The sequence below is a fragment of the Melanostigma gelatinosum genome (assembly GCF_949748355.1).
Source record: "Melanostigma gelatinosum genome assembly, chromosome: 24".
In the NCBI taxonomy this organism is placed as follows: Eukaryota; Metazoa; Chordata; class Actinopteri; order Perciformes; family Zoarcidae; genus Melanostigma; species Melanostigma gelatinosum.
In genome coordinates, this window is record NC_136657.1 from 10,015,151 (window position 1) to 10,034,222 (window position 19,072).

At 46.2% G+C, this 19,072-nt stretch overlaps 2 protein-coding genes and 1 long non-coding RNA gene across 14 annotated transcripts in view; 1 reads left to right on the forward strand and 2 right to left on the reverse strand.

Annotated features, from left to right (window-relative positions):
- LOC306797239 (uncharacterized protein) overlaps positions 1–19,072 on the reverse strand; it is a 252,033-nt gene that overhangs the window by 170,286 nt on the left and 62,675 nt on the right. The gene's annotated exons all lie outside the window — the stretch shown is intronic.
- The window catches only part of LOC306797245 (von Willebrand factor D and EGF domain-containing protein-like), a 30,236-nt gene that overhangs the window by 4,574 nt on the left and 6,590 nt on the right, over positions 1–19,072 (forward strand). The window contains exons 6-19 of the mRNA XM_079296512.1: positions 679–768; positions 874–1,015; positions 1,334–1,551; positions 2,188–2,261; positions 2,351–2,627; positions 2,837–3,030; positions 3,150–3,533; positions 15,499–16,007; positions 16,138–16,274; positions 16,352–16,513; positions 16,595–16,699; positions 17,129–17,243; positions 18,362–18,624; positions 18,821–19,040. Of these exons, the coding sequence (XP_079152638.1) occupies positions 679–768; positions 874–1,015; positions 1,334–1,551; positions 2,188–2,261; positions 2,351–2,627; positions 2,837–3,030; positions 3,150–3,533; positions 15,499–16,007; positions 16,138–16,274; positions 16,352–16,513; positions 16,595–16,699; positions 17,129–17,243; positions 18,362–18,624; positions 18,821–19,040 (2,890 nt within the window). The remainder of the gene's footprint in view (positions 1–678; positions 769–873; positions 1,016–1,333; positions 1,552–2,187; positions 2,262–2,350; positions 2,628–2,836; positions 3,031–3,149; positions 3,534–15,498; positions 16,008–16,137; positions 16,275–16,351; positions 16,514–16,594; positions 16,700–17,128; positions 17,244–18,361; positions 18,625–18,820; positions 19,041–19,072) is intronic.
- LOC306797248 lies at positions 300–18,911 on the reverse strand. Its single transcript, XR_013773110.1, has 5 exons — positions 18,788–18,911; positions 18,327–18,616; positions 17,110–17,231; positions 843–1,022; positions 300–373 (listed from the first exon to the last, which is right to left on the reverse strand). It is a non-coding gene; the product is annotated as an uncharacterized lncRNA (long non-coding RNA).

Consider the following 19,072-nt stretch of genomic DNA (forward strand, 5'->3'; position numbering starts at 1 on the left):
GTGGGGAACGTAAGCTGCGGATCATGCTGACCTCTTTCTGCCTGGGTTCATCCTTAAAGGCAACGGCAGAGAGGCGTGTGTCATATCCAGTTGGAAGGAAAGAGGAGGGTGGGGAAGTTAAATCAGTTGCAGGTTGTGAAAGCCTCGCTCCACATGCTTCACATTTAATCTCTGAGTTCAGATACGTGAACACGGACAAATGCACACATGTACAATAAAGCTGCTTCTTTACACCGTTTTCTTCGACAACTTGCACAACAGAGTTGCCATTTTCTTTGAAACTTACACAGATTTAATGCCGACACGTTCAGTTCCAGTTCCCTGCCTTCAGACGGGAAGCTGGAAGATGTGGGCGGTTGGAGCGTCGGCTCTTCTGCAAGCAGACAAAGCGCAGAAAAGGCAAAGCAGATTCATGGTGGCGTTTGAATACAGCCTCAGAGGCCAGAGGCTGCCGACGGCTCTCGTTTCCTGGAGGAATTATTAACCAGAGTGATGCTGTGTGAAAGTGAGGCGATGCCCCTCGGTACAGCTGTGGACCATTGTGCTCCTCGTCCATGTTTGGGTTGTGTTAGTCGTTAGTCGGGCCGTGCTCGCTCACGGAGCCTTTCTACGATAACTTTTATCTTTAACTTCTCTTTCGTGTTATTTCATGGATTAACGCTGACGTCTCTCTTGCAGTTCTCCTGCAGCGTGTCGACTTTTAGAGCCAACTCCAGCCACAGCAGGTCTCCTCCAAAAGAAAGCGAGGGTTTCTACGCTGGACTGAAGGTAAACATCTCTGTGTTATGCTTCTACTCCGATCCAATCCAACGCATTTGTAGAAAAAGCCAAGTCAAACTCACCAAAGCCTCTTTGTTCCCTCTTCGTCTTCAGTTTTCTCCAGACTCGCTCCGCATAGCGGAGAACAGCAAAGAGCACGAGGTGACCGTGCACAGCACAGTGCCCATCCCCTGCTACGGCGCCGACCGCGGTCGCCAGTGTGGACTCCCTCTGGCTCTGAGTGTCCACGAGCCAGGTCAGACCTGCAGGGTTAGGAGACAAAATCTAAATGTTGGCAACAGGATGAGCCTGCAGCAACCACCACAGCTGACCAAACATACCATTCTGTTCGCCTTAAAATCCCTTTATTCGCCTTAAAATCCCTTTATTCGTGTAATTATTTGTAAATTTGTGCAGAAACCTCTGCACGCTTGTCTTGGGGTTCCTCATCTGTTGTGCTCCGACTTGCCCCGTACATCATCACATGAAAGCCAGCTCAGGGAGACATAACGGTTCTGCAGGCAGCTGTGTGCCGTCCGTCAACACTAACTCACTGCTGTGTTGACATCCACAGACGGTCTTGAACACGAGGCCCCAAATGTGGCGCTGTCCGCCTGCCAGGTGGAGCTCCAGCCCAACGCCTGCAGAGAAGGCAGCTGCGGCCGGGCAGCGGTTTTCGTCAGCGCCGTCACAGACTTTACGCCGGACGGGAATCGCCCGAGTCTGATCGGCGTTTTGCCCGGACCCGGCGCACCGCGACTCTGGAGAAGCTACGTCCCGACGTCTCTGAAAGTGAGTTAACAGGAATTTCCTTCCACGTTCAAAGACGATTCAAAGATTCTCCGTGCAGTGAGACACGTAATGATCATCTCCATCGAATTTATGGTGATTCAAAGTATTTTTTATATCCAACCACAATGCAGACGTTCCAGGGATTCAGTGGCCCTTATGGTCCTGTGGTATGCAAACTGCATATTACTTGGTCCTTACGGGGGTTCCTGGACTCCTTGAGGATGCCCAAGGGGTCTTTGAGGAGGTTCCAGTGGGCCCTTGGGTATTCCAGGAATCCTAGAGGGAATTTCTTAAGAGGGCACCAAAACTGAATGAAGAAAACAGCAGAGTCATATAATTATCCAAGTACGACTTTAATGAGAAAGACGGCTGTAATTACAGGTGTCTCTGTGAAACTGTTTATGTATACACACAGTTGTACAGTGCTTTATGAAGATGGGGGGGTTGTGTGCCCGTTTAATGGGTTGACATGTTTAAAGAGCACAAGCTGCAGCGTTACGCAAGACATGATGTCAGCCCTCCAGACAGTGCGTCTCTGAAGGGAGTTTCCCATCTGTGTTTGGTGAAAACATCAAAGCCCAGGGTCAGAGGGTGGAGCCCCCCCCACACATCTTTGCTCTCCTAACCTCCCCCCAGGTCACGGTCCAGGACGTTCCTACTTCCATCTGCTACTCTCTGACTGACCCACATGTCATTACTCTGGACGGCAGGTAATTGACCCCTTGAATTGGTTATTCGCAGGCGTTCAAGAGAAGTTGAAGTTTGTCCCGGTAAAACATCTGTATGTCCTTCTGTGCAGGCGTTATGAAAACCACCAGACTGGCACCTTTGTCCTCTGCCGGAGCCTGGTCAGGGAGTTCGAGGTCCACTCTCGCCAGTGGGACTGCGGCAGCCGTCACTACGCCGTCGCCTGCAACTGCGGCGTTGCGGCGCGAGAGGGGAACGATCTCGCCGTCTTTGACATGTGCAACGGCCAGCCGCAGGAGACCAGGCCGCAGCTCACCCTCAGGACCCTCGGCGACAGGGAGGGCAGTCGGGTCAGGGTGCTGGAGTCCCACCAGGGGAAGAAGGTCACCGTAGGTATCCCAACATTTTGACACTGGTGCAGTTTGGAAAATCTTCACACGCTATTTTGCTTCCCGGGAAACATCATCGGCTGCGTTCACGCTTGAACCGTCAATCATTGAATCAAGAATGCGCAGCTATTCCAGTTTAAATGTTTGCTTTTTCTTGCATGAGGAGATTATTGTTAATGACGCTGTTGGATGTGACTCTCCTCTCGTAGTTGATCTTTCCCTCCGGGGCCTTTGTTAGGGCCGATGTTGGCGATTGGGGGATGAGCCTGTCCGTGCGCGTGCCCAGCGTCGACTACAGCAACACGCAAGGTCTCTGCGGCACCTTCGACCACAACGGCAACAACGACTTCCACGGCTCGGACGGGAGCCCCGATGACCTGCATCGCTTCATAGAGGACTGGAGGTCAGTCTGGGACAAATACAAATGATTGTGATTCAACTTTAGCTTCGTTAGGACCTGATTTGGCTGAAATGGGAGATTCTACACAGAGCCGTTTCTTTCTTTCTCTGCGTGTGGGCTAGGATTGCTCCCGGCGAGAGTTTGTTTGACAGGACACCTCCCGGGACCATGGAAGAGGTCAGGAGGCCTTTCTGTCAGTGCCAGAAAGGATACAGCGCTTCTCATCACGCCGGCAGAGCGATGAGGAACTTGTACAATCCGTCCGCCCACTCCAACTGCATAGCGCACGATGATGTGGATTACACATCTGTGTTTCCCTCTCTGGACACAACAGTGGAATACATCGAGAGTCCGGAGAGAGAGGAGAGCATCCTGGATATGTCCGCCTTTAACGCTCATCCTCTGGAGAGGAGACACGCCGAGCACCATCAAAACGACGATCTTGAACTGGACGGGGAGTTCAGGGAGGATCTTCTGCTTTCCACTGGCAGGCCGAGGAGGCAGGCGTCATTTGGATTCTGTTGAAGAAAATCAGCATTATAACTGAACTGAACTAGACTTGAACTAAAAACAAGTTACGTAACGTGTTATTGTGAATTCGAAGGAGATATCGGGAAATTGTTCTGTCTCTGTTAGCTTTCGGGAAATGCCTCCCTCAGACAGATAGTGTGATTAATCTCTCAAAAGGACGAAAACAACACCATACATAGAGTTGTTCTCTGTAAAAACGAAATGGAACCCTCCCAGATTAGAAGCCCAGATGTGTCCTGTTTGAATTGAACAGACAGGTTTGATTGATGAACCACAGCTGAAAAAGGCGTGTGTTAGGTTTATAAAAGAGTTGGTCAGACAGTTAGATTTGGAATCTGTCTCCATATGCCACCTCGCATGTTCGACTGTGCATTAAACGATTCCCGCTGGATTGCAAACTCCGATTCGTCCTGTCTCCATCCTCATTTCACGCTTCTACATAATTGGCGCCTCAACGTGGTTCGGGTCGAGACCTTCGACATCTCCTCTACGCCAGCCAACCGACAATCACGCTTCAGGCGCCGACAGGTGAGATCTTCATATCTCACCATAGTATATTTCTGTACAGCGTGATTCTCGCTTGAGTGATAGAGAGGGAGTGTTTGGGGTCCCCTCGACAGGATCCGCGCTGTTTAGCGGGAGGAGGAGAGAGGCGGATTGGTGTGTGCTGGAAAAAATGCAAAAAAGATGTTGATATGATTCAATTTGATCTCCAGCTGTAAAAAGAGAGCTCTCTCGTGTGCAGGCGTACGCAGCATTCTGTTGGCGTGACGCCTGGTTGTGGCCAAGATAAACTCAAATGCGGAGCGCTCCGTGATCTCTCAAGCTCAAGAGACTTTTTGTACGCTGATGACAAAGCGACTGGGTGCTATTGATAAAGCAATTTCTGCAAATAAGTGTAAGGCACTCCTGTGTGAGTTCCAGTGTGAGATACGTAGGTCTGGAAACATATCCTTTCTCGAGAAGGAAGAGACGAAAAGACTGGCTTAGATTTAAATAATAATCCTATAATGTGGGTCTGTCACGAGTGAGCGCTGTTTAAGGCAGGACACTGCGCTGACGAGACTCAGAAATTTTGTGCAGAAATCTAAATGAGCAGGAAAAGTAATATCTAACTAGACAATAAGATTAATAGTACGGTTTGAAAAGGTGTGCACACGACTGTAACTTATTGACATTACTGATAAAGTAATACTATAAAGGAGTGATTCATAGACGAATAAAGGGAAGAGACAATACTCCCTGTTAAACCCCCAAGAAGATAAAACAATATGAGCCTCTGGTGAAATAAAGAGGACATTTGTAAACTGTGAAACAGCCCAACAATAAGAATCTCTCCTTAACAAAGCCTTGAGTACAAGCAATACTGTTAAAAAACTCCCACATAGTCAAAGTCTGACATTAGAAAGAGAAATAAAAAATACCTGGACAAAAAACGGACTGACAGACTGTGACCGCTGACTTTTGATGTGATAAACACCTGGGTGGCTTTGCATGTATATGAAATATTGGCTTTGTATGTTTTTTTGGCATGCTCTCCCAGTGATAACGCTTTTGCAAATGTTCAATCGAGCCTCTGTGAAACCCCTCATAAGAAATATACATCATTGGATAAGTGCGTATAGCAAATAAGTGAGTTGTGATTTTGGCAGTTTCTTTGTGAGTTTATTAATTTGTTCTAGTACAAAGAGAATCTTGGCAGTACACAAGCGTCTAAACATTGTAGTTAAAATTGTCACTTAAAGCGTATAAAGTTTATAGTATTAGTGTCATAGTGTTGTGTAGTTGTATAGATTAAGGCTATTCCTCTCTATTCTTCCTTTTTTCTCTCTGTGTCGAAAATAGCCCTCCCTTTCTCGCTCCGTTTGCTGTGTCTTGGCAGGACTGCCAAACAGTTTGGCTCCGTAGTGATAGCCTTGGCCGAACGCCCAGAAATTGTTGAGTGAGAGCCTTGGCCAAACGCCCAGAAATTGTTGAGTGACACAGGCTGCAAGAGGAGAAGTAACTGTATGATACAAACATTGATCAGAGTATGTGTCTAAATAACCTAAAGTAAAGAATCTTAATATTCTACAGTATCGAACAATAATATTTCGAGTTAATAAAAGCAATCTTATTATTTGTCACAATAAACATTACAAGTGTAACCGGTATAAATGTATCAGTAGCATAATCATTTAAACCAGAACTAGTTTTGACTTCTTGATTTGAAATTATGCGAGGTTGTGAGTTTAAATAAAATAAACTAAACATGAGTGTGACACCAGTAGCTCTCGTGGCGATCAAAAACTTAGAGCATGCAAAGGATGTCCAGAGACTTTCAGAGAAATGGGCAAAACGCACTAAAGGACTCGATCCATCTTGGCCTAAAGAGGGCACATTTGATGTGGGTTTGTGTGAGGATATGGAACTGAGAATCAAGGATTACAAACCAAAAGATAAAAGCAAGAAACGTTTGACGAAAAGAGAACTAGAACTAGAAACAATTAAATTGTTTAAGGTTGAAGGTCATCGCTACAGGAAAAATGTAAGAGACGGGTTCGTTGAACTGAAAGAAAGAAAAGCAAAAGCAGATCAAAAGGAACAGCTGCAGGACTTTTCGAAAACTGCAGGAATCTATCCATCAATTGCAGGAACTGTTAACATTAAAGGAGACTTCGAAGTTGAAAACAACAACAGATCTTTAATGACGCACCAAACTCCCCCACAGGGTGAACCGAGCAGGTCAACCAGCCCAAGACTCGATGCGACCCCAGCATCACAAATAGGAGATAAACCCCCAAAATACTGCAGCACTGGCCGAAAACAAAGAGAAGCAAAAGGATCAGAAATACTAGATTGCTATGCAGAACGAAATGAGACCGTAGGGAGAGATAGAGGAGAGTCTTACTGGCTGGGTGTGGAACAACATGTAAGAGGAAGAGAGAGAGACTTGAGAGGCGATGTAATTCGGACCGTAATTCAAGAAATGGAGGAGGACGCAGAGCACTGTCGCAAACAGGCACACGCCACGATTGGAGAACTAGAGAGAGAGATAGACAAAAGCCACAGGCTGATATGCGGGGAACAGGGGGAAGAAGAAGGAGTGGAAGGAGCGTTAAGAGGACAACCAGGGTTAAACAAAAGGGGAGGGGTAACAAAGGACAGACCTTATGATCTGAGATACAGACCTGGCATACACCCACCAGACAGGTATGGGCAATGGCCAATTTTGATAAGAGGAACTCAGGGGCATTATACACCTTGGCAAACACTCGACCTTGCAGGACTGATTTCCAGGCTGCCTGACATTCATGAGGGGGCTGGTAAGTGGATCAAGGCTTTTGAGGAGGAAACAGTCGGTAAAATGTTAGCCTTGGGAGACATTAAGGCAGTGTGGGCACAAAGTCTTGGAGTATCCACGATGGAGAATATTTTGCGCAATAGCGGAAATACTTGGATGGCCAATCCGATGGCAGATGGAACTGAGCTCAATGCATACAGAGCTGAGTTATGGATGGCCCTGAGGGGGGAATACCCTACCAAAATAGATCCCAAATCATTAAAGGGGGAACCTCTGGCAGAGACTGAGAATGCAGCTGGATATATTAACAAACAGCTGAAGAGATGGAAGCAGGAGACAGAGGAAGAGGCTGAGAGCAGCCCCGTCCTAATGACTTTGTTCAGGAATGCAGTTATTGAAGCCCTGCCAACTCCGGTGCAGAGCAGACTGGAGGATGTGGTGGGACTGACTTCAATGCCTCACAGACAATTCCGTGACCACGTGGTACACGCAATTGAAAAATACAGGAAGGATGAGGAGAAAACTAAAGAACAAGAGAGGAATTTGCAGCGAAAGTTAACACAGCTGCAACTCACTGACTTGCAAAATAAAAGTAAAATAAAGACGCAAGCTCCAATGGTAAATGACACTACTAACCATGCAATGCCAACTGCACCTGAGGCACAACCATCACCTGTGCAGCCACCCGCTGTTGTCAATGTTTATTCACAACAGCCAAATCCACAACAACGAAATGGAGCAATGAGACCTCCGTTCACTCGCCCTCGCTGGGAAGGTCAAAGAGGACCACCTTCTTTCCAGAATGGACAACGACGTCCGCCACAGAAGGAGTGCTGGGGGTGTGGAGACACAGGCCATTTCCGAGCCAACTGTCCGAGACCACAGCCAGGCACAGAGTGGAGAGAGGGGGGTCGCGGGTCTCAGTCCATGCAACGTGGAGGTAGAGGTCCTGTCAATCCATGGGCAGGTCCGAAATATGGTTACTAGGGGGGCCCAGAGAATCCTAACGGGGAGGGTCAGCATCCAATTATCACCATAGGAGCTGATAAAGAACCCATGCTACAGGTTCAATTAGAAGGCAAGCCAACACCGATGATGGTTGACACTGGAGCTACTTATACATGTGTAAGTCCAGAATATGCCACACACCTCCCCTTGTCAGGAAAATTTGTTAAAACAGTAGGATTCTCGGGAATGACACAAATGATTCCAATAACAGCTCCAGTGAGATTAACAACTGAAGGTGGTGAAACTAAAATTCCAATTTTAGTATCTGATCAAACTCCAATCAACTTGTTAGGAAGGGATGCACTGTGTAAATTACAAATAAAAGTCTGGTGTTCACCTGATGGAGTATTTGTTGATAGATCCGGATTGGATTTTCAAATGTACACACAATCTGAATGTGCAAAAGTTTATTGGCTAGGTGATGTTATGGAACCTATAACAAAGGTATTCAGCCAATGGGAAAAACTAATTCGAGCCCAAATCCCAGAAGCAAAGCAACCATTATCTGACTATCATTGCACAATGTTCTATGATGCATCATGCAGTTCGGTATTTGAGAAGAAATGGGATGAGAAAACGAAAAATGTGACTGTTGAGTTGGTAACACAGGATATTGTAGTAGGCCAACAGGGAGCAGCACTGAGCGTGCAACCAAATTCATTCATTTCAGAGTGGTACGCTGTACCAGAGTCGGTTCCACATATCACCCTATTGGTGAATGAACCGTTTGAATCAAAAGACCTCGGTCCAATGATGCATGTTGCTACACAGATTGAGTGGCAAGAAACAGACAACCCACTCATTTTTTCATCACAAGATAAAAAGATGATCAAAATCCTTTGTGGAACATCAATGATGGCAAAACCGCAGGTAGTAACGATACCAACGCGAAAAATACTAAAAACAGCAACTAAAAGTGAAGAAAGCAGAAACACTTTTATGGAAGACATGTTGACGCACGTGCCAGATCAAGTGTGGTCAAAACATGACAGTGATGTAGGGTTGGTAAAGTCTGCCAATCCTGTAAAAATTGAATTAAAACCAAACGTGAAACTGCCGTATCGCCCACAATATCCTTTAAAGCCTGAAGCTGAAGAAGGGATAAGTAAGACAATTGAAGGTCTGATAAACGCAGGAGTGTTGGTTGAGACATACAGCAACTGCAACACTCCCATACTACCAGTGCCAAAAAACGACAAATCAAAATATCGACTTGTGCATGACTTGCGAGCAGTAAATGATGTAGTACAAGATTGGCCAGCCGAGGTGCCAAATCCACATACACTCCTCACGAATGTGCCACATAATGCTAAATTTTTTACAGTAATTGATTTGTGCTCAGCATTCTTCAGCATTCCATTGGCTGAAGACTCTCGACATCTGTTTGCCTTTACATACAGAGGACGAAAACTCAGTTACACACGTATTCCACAGGGCTTCAAGCATAGCCCTCACGTGTTTAATCAGATTTTGAGACAGGATCTTGAAAATATTGTTATTAATAGCACATTAATACAGTATGTTGATGATTTGTTGATCTGCTCATCTACAATCGATGATTGTCATCGAGACTCAATCAAAGTACTCCAGAGTTTAGCAGAAGGAGGACATAAAGCCTCTCAGACAAAACTACAGTACTGCCAACCGCAAGTAGAGTATCTGGGGAGAATGATCTCCCATGGAACCATTGCAATGTCACCCTCCCAGCTAGAGGGAGTGAGTAAAGCGCCACGTCCTCGAACAGTGGGCCAGTTAATGACATTTCTAGGAATGACTGGATTTTGTTCCGAGTGGATTGAAAGCTATGCTGAAAAAACTGCTCCACTAAGAGAAATCATGAAGGACGCAGGAACCCAGACGTTAAGAGCTCCGTTACAATGGACAGACAAGTCCTTGGTAGCATTTGAAACAATCAAACAAGAGATGCAGAGAGCTCCGGCTCTTGCAACACCTGATTATGACAAACCATTTCTGCTTTATGTATCTAATCGACAGGACATGTACGTTTCAGCAGTATTGATGCAGGAGACGTGTAGTGGTCGTCCAAAACAACCGATTGCATATTACAGTACAAAACTGGACAATGTAGCACAAGGGTGGCCTCCATGTTATCAAGGGCTGGCAGCAGTGCATTATGCATATGAGAAAGCAGCAACGGTAACGATGGGGTATCCTGTAGTCATACACACACATCACAAAATCACTGAGTTGATAAACCAAGGAAAGTTTGTGGTGACACAAGCAAGGTGTTTGCAGTACATGCCGCTCTTGACATATCCAGATGTGACAATAAAGAAATGTATAACTACAAATCCAGCAAATGTTATTCCATTTGAATTTGAAGGAGAGCCACATGAGTGTGTGGCAGAGACAATGAAGTATACCAAGTTGCGACCTGACCTAGAGTCTACTCCGTTAATAAACGCAGATGTGACGTACTTTGTGGATGGGTCCTGCTACAGGGACTACTTAGGTAATCATGCCGGATTTGCCGTGATTGAGCAAATAGGCAGTGACTTTGTGACAGTGAAAGCTGAAGGTTGTGATCAGCCATGTTCAGCACAGCTAGCCGAATTAAAAGCATTGACTGAGGCGTGCAGACTCGCTAAAGGCAGAGTCGCAAACATTTACACTGACAGCCAGTATGCACTAGGCGTCACACAACTCTTTGGAGCATTGTGGAAACAGAGAGGTTTCAGAAAAACAGATGGAAGTCCAATACAGCATGAAAAACAGATAATGGACCTGATATCAGCAATGATGGGCCCGACGAGGCTTGCGATCATTAAATGTCAGGCACACCGGAAAGGGAATGATGACATTATAACAGGAAATAATGCTGCAGATGAGGCTGCAAAAGCAGCTTCCAAGTGTAAAGTAGCTATTCTATCACCAGTGGTGTCACTAGAGCCTGTAGTCACGCCCGAAGACATTATCCAGATACAACAAAAAGCAGACCAAAGTGAACATAACATGTGGATGCAAAGGGGGGCAACAATTGATGATAAGGGGTTGTGGAGAACACATCAAGGATTGTTGGTAGCACCTGTTGCATTGTTGACCATTCTCATTTCAGAATCGCACAGTGATGATCACTGTTCGAGGGGGGAAGTCCTGAAAAGATTGAGGAGACAAGGATATTGGTCACCATTTATGCAAGCAATGGTGGATGAAGTGTTGAACCAATGTGAAATCTGTGCCCAAAATAATGTGCGCAAAAGCATAAAAACACCTGTGGGACACATTCCTGTCCCAGAAGGGCCATTTAAACACTTAGTCATAGACTATGTGGACATGATAAAATCAGCATATGGAAAGAGATATATGCTAGTGGTAATTGACCGATTCAGTCGCTGGGTGGAAGCAACTCCATCAAAGAACCTAGGAGCTGACACAGTTATTAAATTTCTGACTAAGGAAGTCATACCACGATTTGGCATACCATCAGAAATAAGCTCAGATAATGGTTCAGCATTTGTGCAGAAAATAGCCAAGGGGATTTTACAACAGTTGAGAATCAAACAGAGATTGGGCGCCGTGTATCACCCACAAAGCCAAGGGTTAGTGGAACGAATTAACGGAACGCTAAAGGCAAAGTTGAATAAGATCTGTGCTAGTACTACGCTAAACTGGGTAGATGCATTACCACTTGCGCTAATGAGCTATCGCATGCAAACTCACAGAAGCACGCACTTAACGCCGCATGAAATGCTAACAGGCAGACCTATGCCAGCACCTCAACTGAGGGGGCCCTACAAGGGGCCCCCACTTGAGCAACTGCAAATAGAGTTAAAGGACTATATGAAGCAACTAACTGCCATACATAGATCCATCTATTTACAGGAGAAAGGAAAGGAGCCGGGGGCTGACCAGAAACCAGAGAAACCAGTGGTTCCAGGGGACCACGTGTACATTAAAGTCTTCAGACGAAAGTGGCACGAGCCAAGACGAGAAGGTCCCTACAGAGTGGTGCGAGCGACGCCAACAGCTGTCCAAGTCGAGGGAAGTACAACGTGGTATCACCTGAGTCATTGCACGAAAGTCCAAGACAAAAATAAGGACGGTGTAAAGTCAGAAGAAAATGACAAACAAGGTGAGCCTGGAACAAATGTTGAAACTAATCAGCTTTCTGATATGGATGCTGTCGGGAAGCATGGGACAGGAGACGCTGACGATGGAGAAACCTGCGATGACGTCAAAGAGCATGCAGGACAGCGGCCAAATGATGACTCAGCCATCCTGGAAGAGAGCCAGATACCATGAATCAGTTGAGTACGATGCAACCACATATATTCCATCCCATGTTAGACCGAGACCTATGCCAGCATTGTCATTAAAGCTCAAACCAGCACATCAAGTGTTTAGACAGTTGCATGCTAAAATACGTAGAAAGAGACAACTTCACCCCATGTGGGGATGGGAAGAGGTGATAGAAGACCAAAATGTAACTGCCAAATTGATAAATAAGGAAACAAAAGGTACAACTCCATCTGCTAAAATAACCAAAACCAATCCAACAGCTATACCATTGATGAACCCTATCGACAATAATGACAACCATACAGTTACCCCCAAGCCAGTTAAGTCTGAGAGTGAGATAAAGGTAACAACCGTTATCACTACAACCTTAAGAGTTAATTTGAGCAGCGGTACAACCGCCGTTACAACTACTCCAAAACCATGGCCAATCAAAGTTCCAAGCACTCCTGTGCACGTGACAGTGCCAAGTGAGGTTAGCACAAAACCAAGCCATTCATTAGTAACAACAACTGGAAAACAAGTAGACACGATGAACACGACAGTAATTCCTAATGTAGTGGTAACGAACTCGACTATCGTTCCAACGGTAAAGAAAGCCGAAGGAGCTACAAAAATAGGTAAAAACATGAGTTATGATTATGATAATTATGACAGTCATGACCCAGAGGAGGGATGGAACAGAATGGTAGATGATGTAGAAGACTCAGGGAGAAAATTCAAGCCAATGCAGAGAAGTGTTAAAATAACAGAAGATGAAGACTGGGAGCATGCTAATCAGAATGGGTGGTATAGATGGGCATGGTACTCAGTAAAAGAGATGACCTCTATTGAATGCATAATGTGCTCAGAAGCTCCAACAACATTGCCTGTAGTAGTCGCGGAAAAGCATACTTTCAAAGAGTGCGCAAGGACACAACAGCATGAATGCAGAGAGGGAAGATTCATCCCCAGAGAAGGGTTGGCTTCAATCTTCAGACTTCCTATGTGTGGTGTTCAATGTAGACTCTTGTATGGATCCCAAAAGAAGCACAACTATTTAGATCTGTATCCTGAATATCAACTACGAAATGCATGTGCAGAATTTATGATTTCCACAACGCAGAACGAGCCTCCCACTAATTATAAAGTAGATCAATTACAAGAATATGAATGTTTTGCCAGTGGTGGATTTGCGTCAGACAAAAGAAGGGTTGACTTAGGTAATACTACCGTGTACTGTAAAGTAACTTGGGTGGTGTCCTGGTTCCCACAGGCTAATATGACTTCTTTGTTCATCAGGAGACCAGTATGGTATGAGAACCCAATACCACTTGACCAAAACTGTGATAACATAACTATGACCATTCCCACTCTTCATTTGTTGAGTGAACAGACAACAGGAATAGCCGACAGCTATTGGATGTGTGGTGAAAATGTTTTACTAAATATTCTGCCGCCCAGATGGGTAGGGCTGTGCGCGTTAGTTCGAATGAGATTACCGGTAGTAGTAATATATAACGGGGCAGGGGAAACAATTAAAATGATGGAAGTGCCCGACGAGAAGCGTAGGTATAAGAGACAATCCACGCTGGACCAAAGTATCCAGTTAGACGCTATAGGACAGCCTAAAGGGATTCCAAAGGAATTTAAAGCACAAGATGAGATTAAGGCAGGATTTGAATCTATATTACCCTGGATTACTATCAACAAAAACGTTAACTGGATCAATTATATCTACTACAATCAGCAGAGGTACCTGAATTACAGTAATGAGGCCTTTAAGGGGTTGGGTGAGCAGCTACACCAGACCAGTACAATGGCATGGCAAAACAGACAAGCATTAGATTGGATTCTAGCTGAAAAAGGTGGGGTATGTCAAATGTTTGGGAAACAGTGTTGTACATTCATTCCCAATAACACTGCACCTGATGGGACATTTGCTGTTGCAATGGGGAAAATTCGGGGTTTGAGACAGGAAGTTAAGGACAACGCTGGCAAGGGGGGGTGGTCATGGGATTGGTTAGACCAAATTTTGGGACAATGGGGGTCTGTGTTGGTAAAAGCAGGAATTGGCGCACTAATAGTTTTAATTGTGGCTTTTCTATTGGCATGTTGCATCGTACCCATCCTGAGGAGACAGTGCCAGAGGAGCATGGACAAACAGATGGGTGTCATGGCAAATCTCCAACTGGCTCAGATGATGAACATGATGACGATGGAGCAAGGGACAAAGGCCCAGTTCGCTCAAATGGTGGTTGGACGACCGGACCTGTTTCCGGACCTGTTTCCCATTCCGGATTATCTGGAGGACTCAGAGGACATGGGGGAAACAGGACTTGGGGGCAACTCACCATAAGAACGAGAGCCCGAACTTTGTTGAAAGTACACACGTCCAAGAAACACCACGTCACATGTTTTATCATCTGTTCAAACAGTTTCACTATAAATTTGAATGTATTGTAATCAGATATTTCTATATTCACGTATATTCATAGTCATGATTTATATAATCAGTGCACAAGTATTATAGCATATAGGTTTATCACAGACGTTGCATCTAATGAATACTGATATATTGTTCAATATTTTGCAGAAATTAAATGTGTGATGTATCTGTTAATACATGGTTGTAAGCAAGAACAGATTCACTTCATACCAAAAAGGTGGTCGCTTGGCGGGAAAGGACCATAAGGGAGTTTTTCCTGCATTGCAATCTGCTGGTTTTTTCGCCCTTATATGAAGGTGAATCTGAGCATTGAATGATGTTATTTGAATTATCTTACGAACTCAAATGTTCTGTATTGTATTGTTACTGTATTGGTATATAATCAATCACATATAATTTACAAAAATCACTTGTGTTGTTGCAATGAAGGCAGGGATCAAAATTTTAGGTTCCAGTTTCGCAAATTGACAAAAGTTATAAAAAGTTAGGATGAGGGTTAAGAAACCCTCAGAGGAGGGATGTGTTGAAGAAAATCAGCATTATAACTGAACTGAACTAGACTTGAACTAAAAACAAGTTACGTAACGTGTTATTGTGAATTCGAAGGAGATATCGGGAAATTGTTCTGTCTCTGTTAGCTTTCGGGAAATGCCTCCCTCAGACAGATAGTGTGATTAATCTCTCAAAAGGACGAAAACAACACCATACATAGAGTTGTTCTCTGTAAAAACGAAATGGAACCCTCCCAGATTAGAAGCCCAGATGTGTCCTGTTTGAATTGAACAGACAGGTTTGATTGATGAACCACAGCTGAAAAAGGCGTGTGTTAGGTTTATAAAAGAGTTGGTCAGACAGTTAGATTTGGAATCTGTCTCCATATGCCACCTCGCATGTTCGACTGTGCATTAAACGATTCCCGCTGGATTGCAAACTCCGATTCGTCCTGTCTCCATCCTCATTTCACGCTTCTACAATTCGAGCCCGTCTTCGCTGCTCAGAGCCTCAGCCAGGCGGATCTGGAGAACTTTGCCTACTTCTTCCCCGAGGATCACCTGGCGGAAGCCCGGCCGGAGGTGCGACCGCAGTGGCCGACGCCGAGCGGCCTGACCTCGGCCAAAGCTCTCGAGGTGTGCCAGATGGCTTTGGCCAACTCCACTGTTGGTGCAGTGTGCCGGGGGCTGCTGGGACGCCGCCTGGAGGAGGCAGTGGATCTCTGCATTCTGGACCTGCAGCTCAAAGACGACCTGGGCTGGGAGGAGGCACTGCTGCCCTACCTGGAGAATGAGTGTGAGAGGAGGCTGTTGGAAAACCGGACCCAGAGAGCCTTGGAGGTGGCCGGTCCTCCGGGAACGGCCAGGGAGGTGGTGACAGCTCTGCGATGCCCCAATTTTTGCAACGGTAACGGAGAGTGTACAGAGTGGGGCTGCCGGTGCTTTCCCAGCCACAGCTTCTACGACTGCAGCCTGGCCATCAGTGAGTATCCGGGGACGGTTGCTCCAATCCGGAATGGGTTCAGCAGGTTGATTCTTCTGTTTTTGCCGTGCAGACTTCTGCTGAACTAATGTTCTCTCTTTCCGTTGATCAATAATCTCTCGTCTGACAGGCCAGCCAGTAGAGCTGACAGATTTGGAGAACAGTGGACTGTGTGACATCCGAGCCTTCAACTGTCGCAGCGTTCGAGTCTTCGGCCTCGGCTTCATCGACTCTCCCGACCTCAGCTGCCATGCCACCAGACTGAAGGTGAGGAAAAGCTAAGGTCAAAGGTTTCTTTTCCCCAAACAATGTTTCCTCTGAGGTGTGTTGATCTGCCTCCACAGTACATGAACGGAGTTTGGGTTCAAGGGGAGAAACAGAGAAGCAAAGCCACCTTCCTCAGCTCCAAAGCTCTAGACTGTGCTGTTCCATCTCTGAGCAACACGGCCGTCAACACAGAGGACTTCATGATGGACGACAAACCATACGCACGCTGGGAGATTAAAGTAACGCCTCTCGTTTGTTGGTCGTTTTGTTTTAAGCCCCCGCCCCCCCGCCCATGTCAGCTCCTCTCTTTCCTGTTGCAGGTCACCAATGACGGCTCCCAGTACAGCCAGGCCCTGGTGCTGACCATCTACGATGGCGTTTGCCAGGTCTGCGAGGCATCGCGCTCAGGACTCTGTAAGTTAAAGGTAACTCGCATACAAAAAGAAATCCTCCACACTGACGGATCCAGACGGATGAATCACTGCGCCTCGAGTAAAAACGGTTAAAAACGAACAAATTGTTTGTAAGTAAGATAAGTCAGATCTTTCACCAACCTTTTTAGGGAGGAAAGCCATCATTCACATGACAATTCAACACAGCAAAACTTGGACTCTCTGGTGTTTTAGACTCTAGATTCAGGAGACAGATGTGATTCAGTGGGTTTTTATATGTGATGAATAAACCAGACTGTGTGGTTTCCGTTGCTCTAAACGCGCAGCAGCTGGCTCTTTAAAAGCCCAACAAAGGTGCAGAGGCTCCTGTTGTTTATGGGAAAGGAGGCAGAACAACATGTAACAACATGTCAGCATTTTAAAAGATTGTAAATATGAGGAACCTTTGTCTGTGGTTGGCAGGAGAGGACGTGTAACATCGACGGGATGTGTTTTGCAGAGGGCGTCTCCAGTCCCAGCAGCCCTTGCCTCCTCTGCGACCCGGAAACCTCCAAATTCAGCTGGTCTGTGAATCAAGGTACAAACCACTTATCTTAGAAAGAATAAACTTTCCCCCCATGCATCATCAAAATGACCAGAGATAATCTGCTTCATTTCAGTCACATATGTCAAGACCAATACCCAAAATTAGCCACTCAGCATTTATTTAATATTTACTCCTTTAAACTTTATGTTTGGGGTCCCGGTAAGTAAACATCCAAACCTCTTTTGGTAAAGTTGTATTGTGATGTTTACGTGTATTCTTTGCCTGTGTTGAGTAAAGATAAGACAATACTTAATGCTCCACCAGCAGTGATGTTTTCTAGACAACATCGTTCCTCCAGGACGTGTTTTCGACTCAGCTTGTAGCCCGCTAATGATGACGAGCAGGAAGAAGAGTATTTATCTTTCTGTTACCGCTTTGGTCATGTTTGTCCCCATTAGCGGATCAAAGGAGCGGAGGTCTAGGTTTCCCAGCATGCCCTGACCTGTCGCTGAACCAGCCTGAGGCGGGGGTCGGGGGGGAATCACACGGTTGATCACCACAGCTACACAGACTGACACTCAACAAACCCATCAGTTGGAAGAGCGTCAGACTGCATCCAGAGTTTTCTCAGGAATAATCCTCCCAGTGGGTTGAAATGGTTGCTCTTGATTTGATTGAAACATTATTATGAACGGCAGACATGTTTCTGGCCGGTTAGGATTTCTTATCAGTCATGCTGAGCAGGCGTTTCCTGGGATTATTTCATTCTTTTAAACATCTGTTTGGAGGGAGTGATCTCAGCAGGCGGATGATACATGATCTCAATGAGAAGAGAAAGCTGGAAACACGCATGTTTACAGTGATCCTTCCAGGACACGGCCTGGAAGGATCACTGTAAACACGCATGTTTACAGTGATCCTTCCAGGACACGGCCTGGAAGGATCACTGGAAACATGCGTGTTTACAGTGATCCTTCCAGGACACGGCTGGGGGAATGTTTTTGGCCAAACCGAGCTCTCTTGTAAGAGTTCATTTGAGGACGGGAACCAAAACACGAAGACTTGTAGACGTAACGTTAATAAGAATAACTGACAAAGAGCGAGTTGCGTTGTTGGTGAGTTGCGAACACTCACTTAAGTTTCTCAAGAGTTTCCTCCTCTGTCTTCAGTCAACGAGCCGCCGGCCTTCCACCAGCCTCAAAGCGACCTGCGGACATTCGGCGGGGAGAACTTTGTCTTCCAGTTTGCGGCCTCGGACCCCGAGGGCTCGGCCCTCCTCTTCCAGCTGGAGGAGGGGCCGAGGGGGGCCCTCCTCTCCCCTGCCGGCCTCCTTATCTGGAGGGTCCCGTCGCTTCCTGAGGAGGAGGGACGTCAGACCTTTCGCTTCACGCTGTCAGACGAGTGCAACGCCCAGAGCTCCTTCACTGTGGAGGTAGAGTTGGAGAGCCATAACTTATTTATTGAACCTTTATTTAGCCAGGATGGTCCCCTCTGGAGTACTTTTAAGTGTCTAACGACTGTCTAGGTGCTTAGTGACTCTCTAGAAGAGTCCAATGCTGCTTGTTAGAGATTATTTCAATAAAAACAGGACCCACCTGAGCCGCCTCTCTGTTCCACCTGTAATACAGATGGCCGTGGTGCCGTGTGGGTGTCAGAACGGCGGGACGTGTGTGACGGACGTTCATTTCCCTGCTGGAAGCGGGAAGCACCTGTGCGTATGTCCCGAGGGGAAGCAGGGCGACCTCTGCGACCAGGATGTGGACGAATGCCGGTCGGCTCCGTGCGCAGCCGGCAACTGCATCAGCACCGCCGGCGGGTACAGATGCGAGTGTCCTGCGGGGTTGAAAGGTGAGATGTTGGTAAATCCTGTTTGAAGAGGA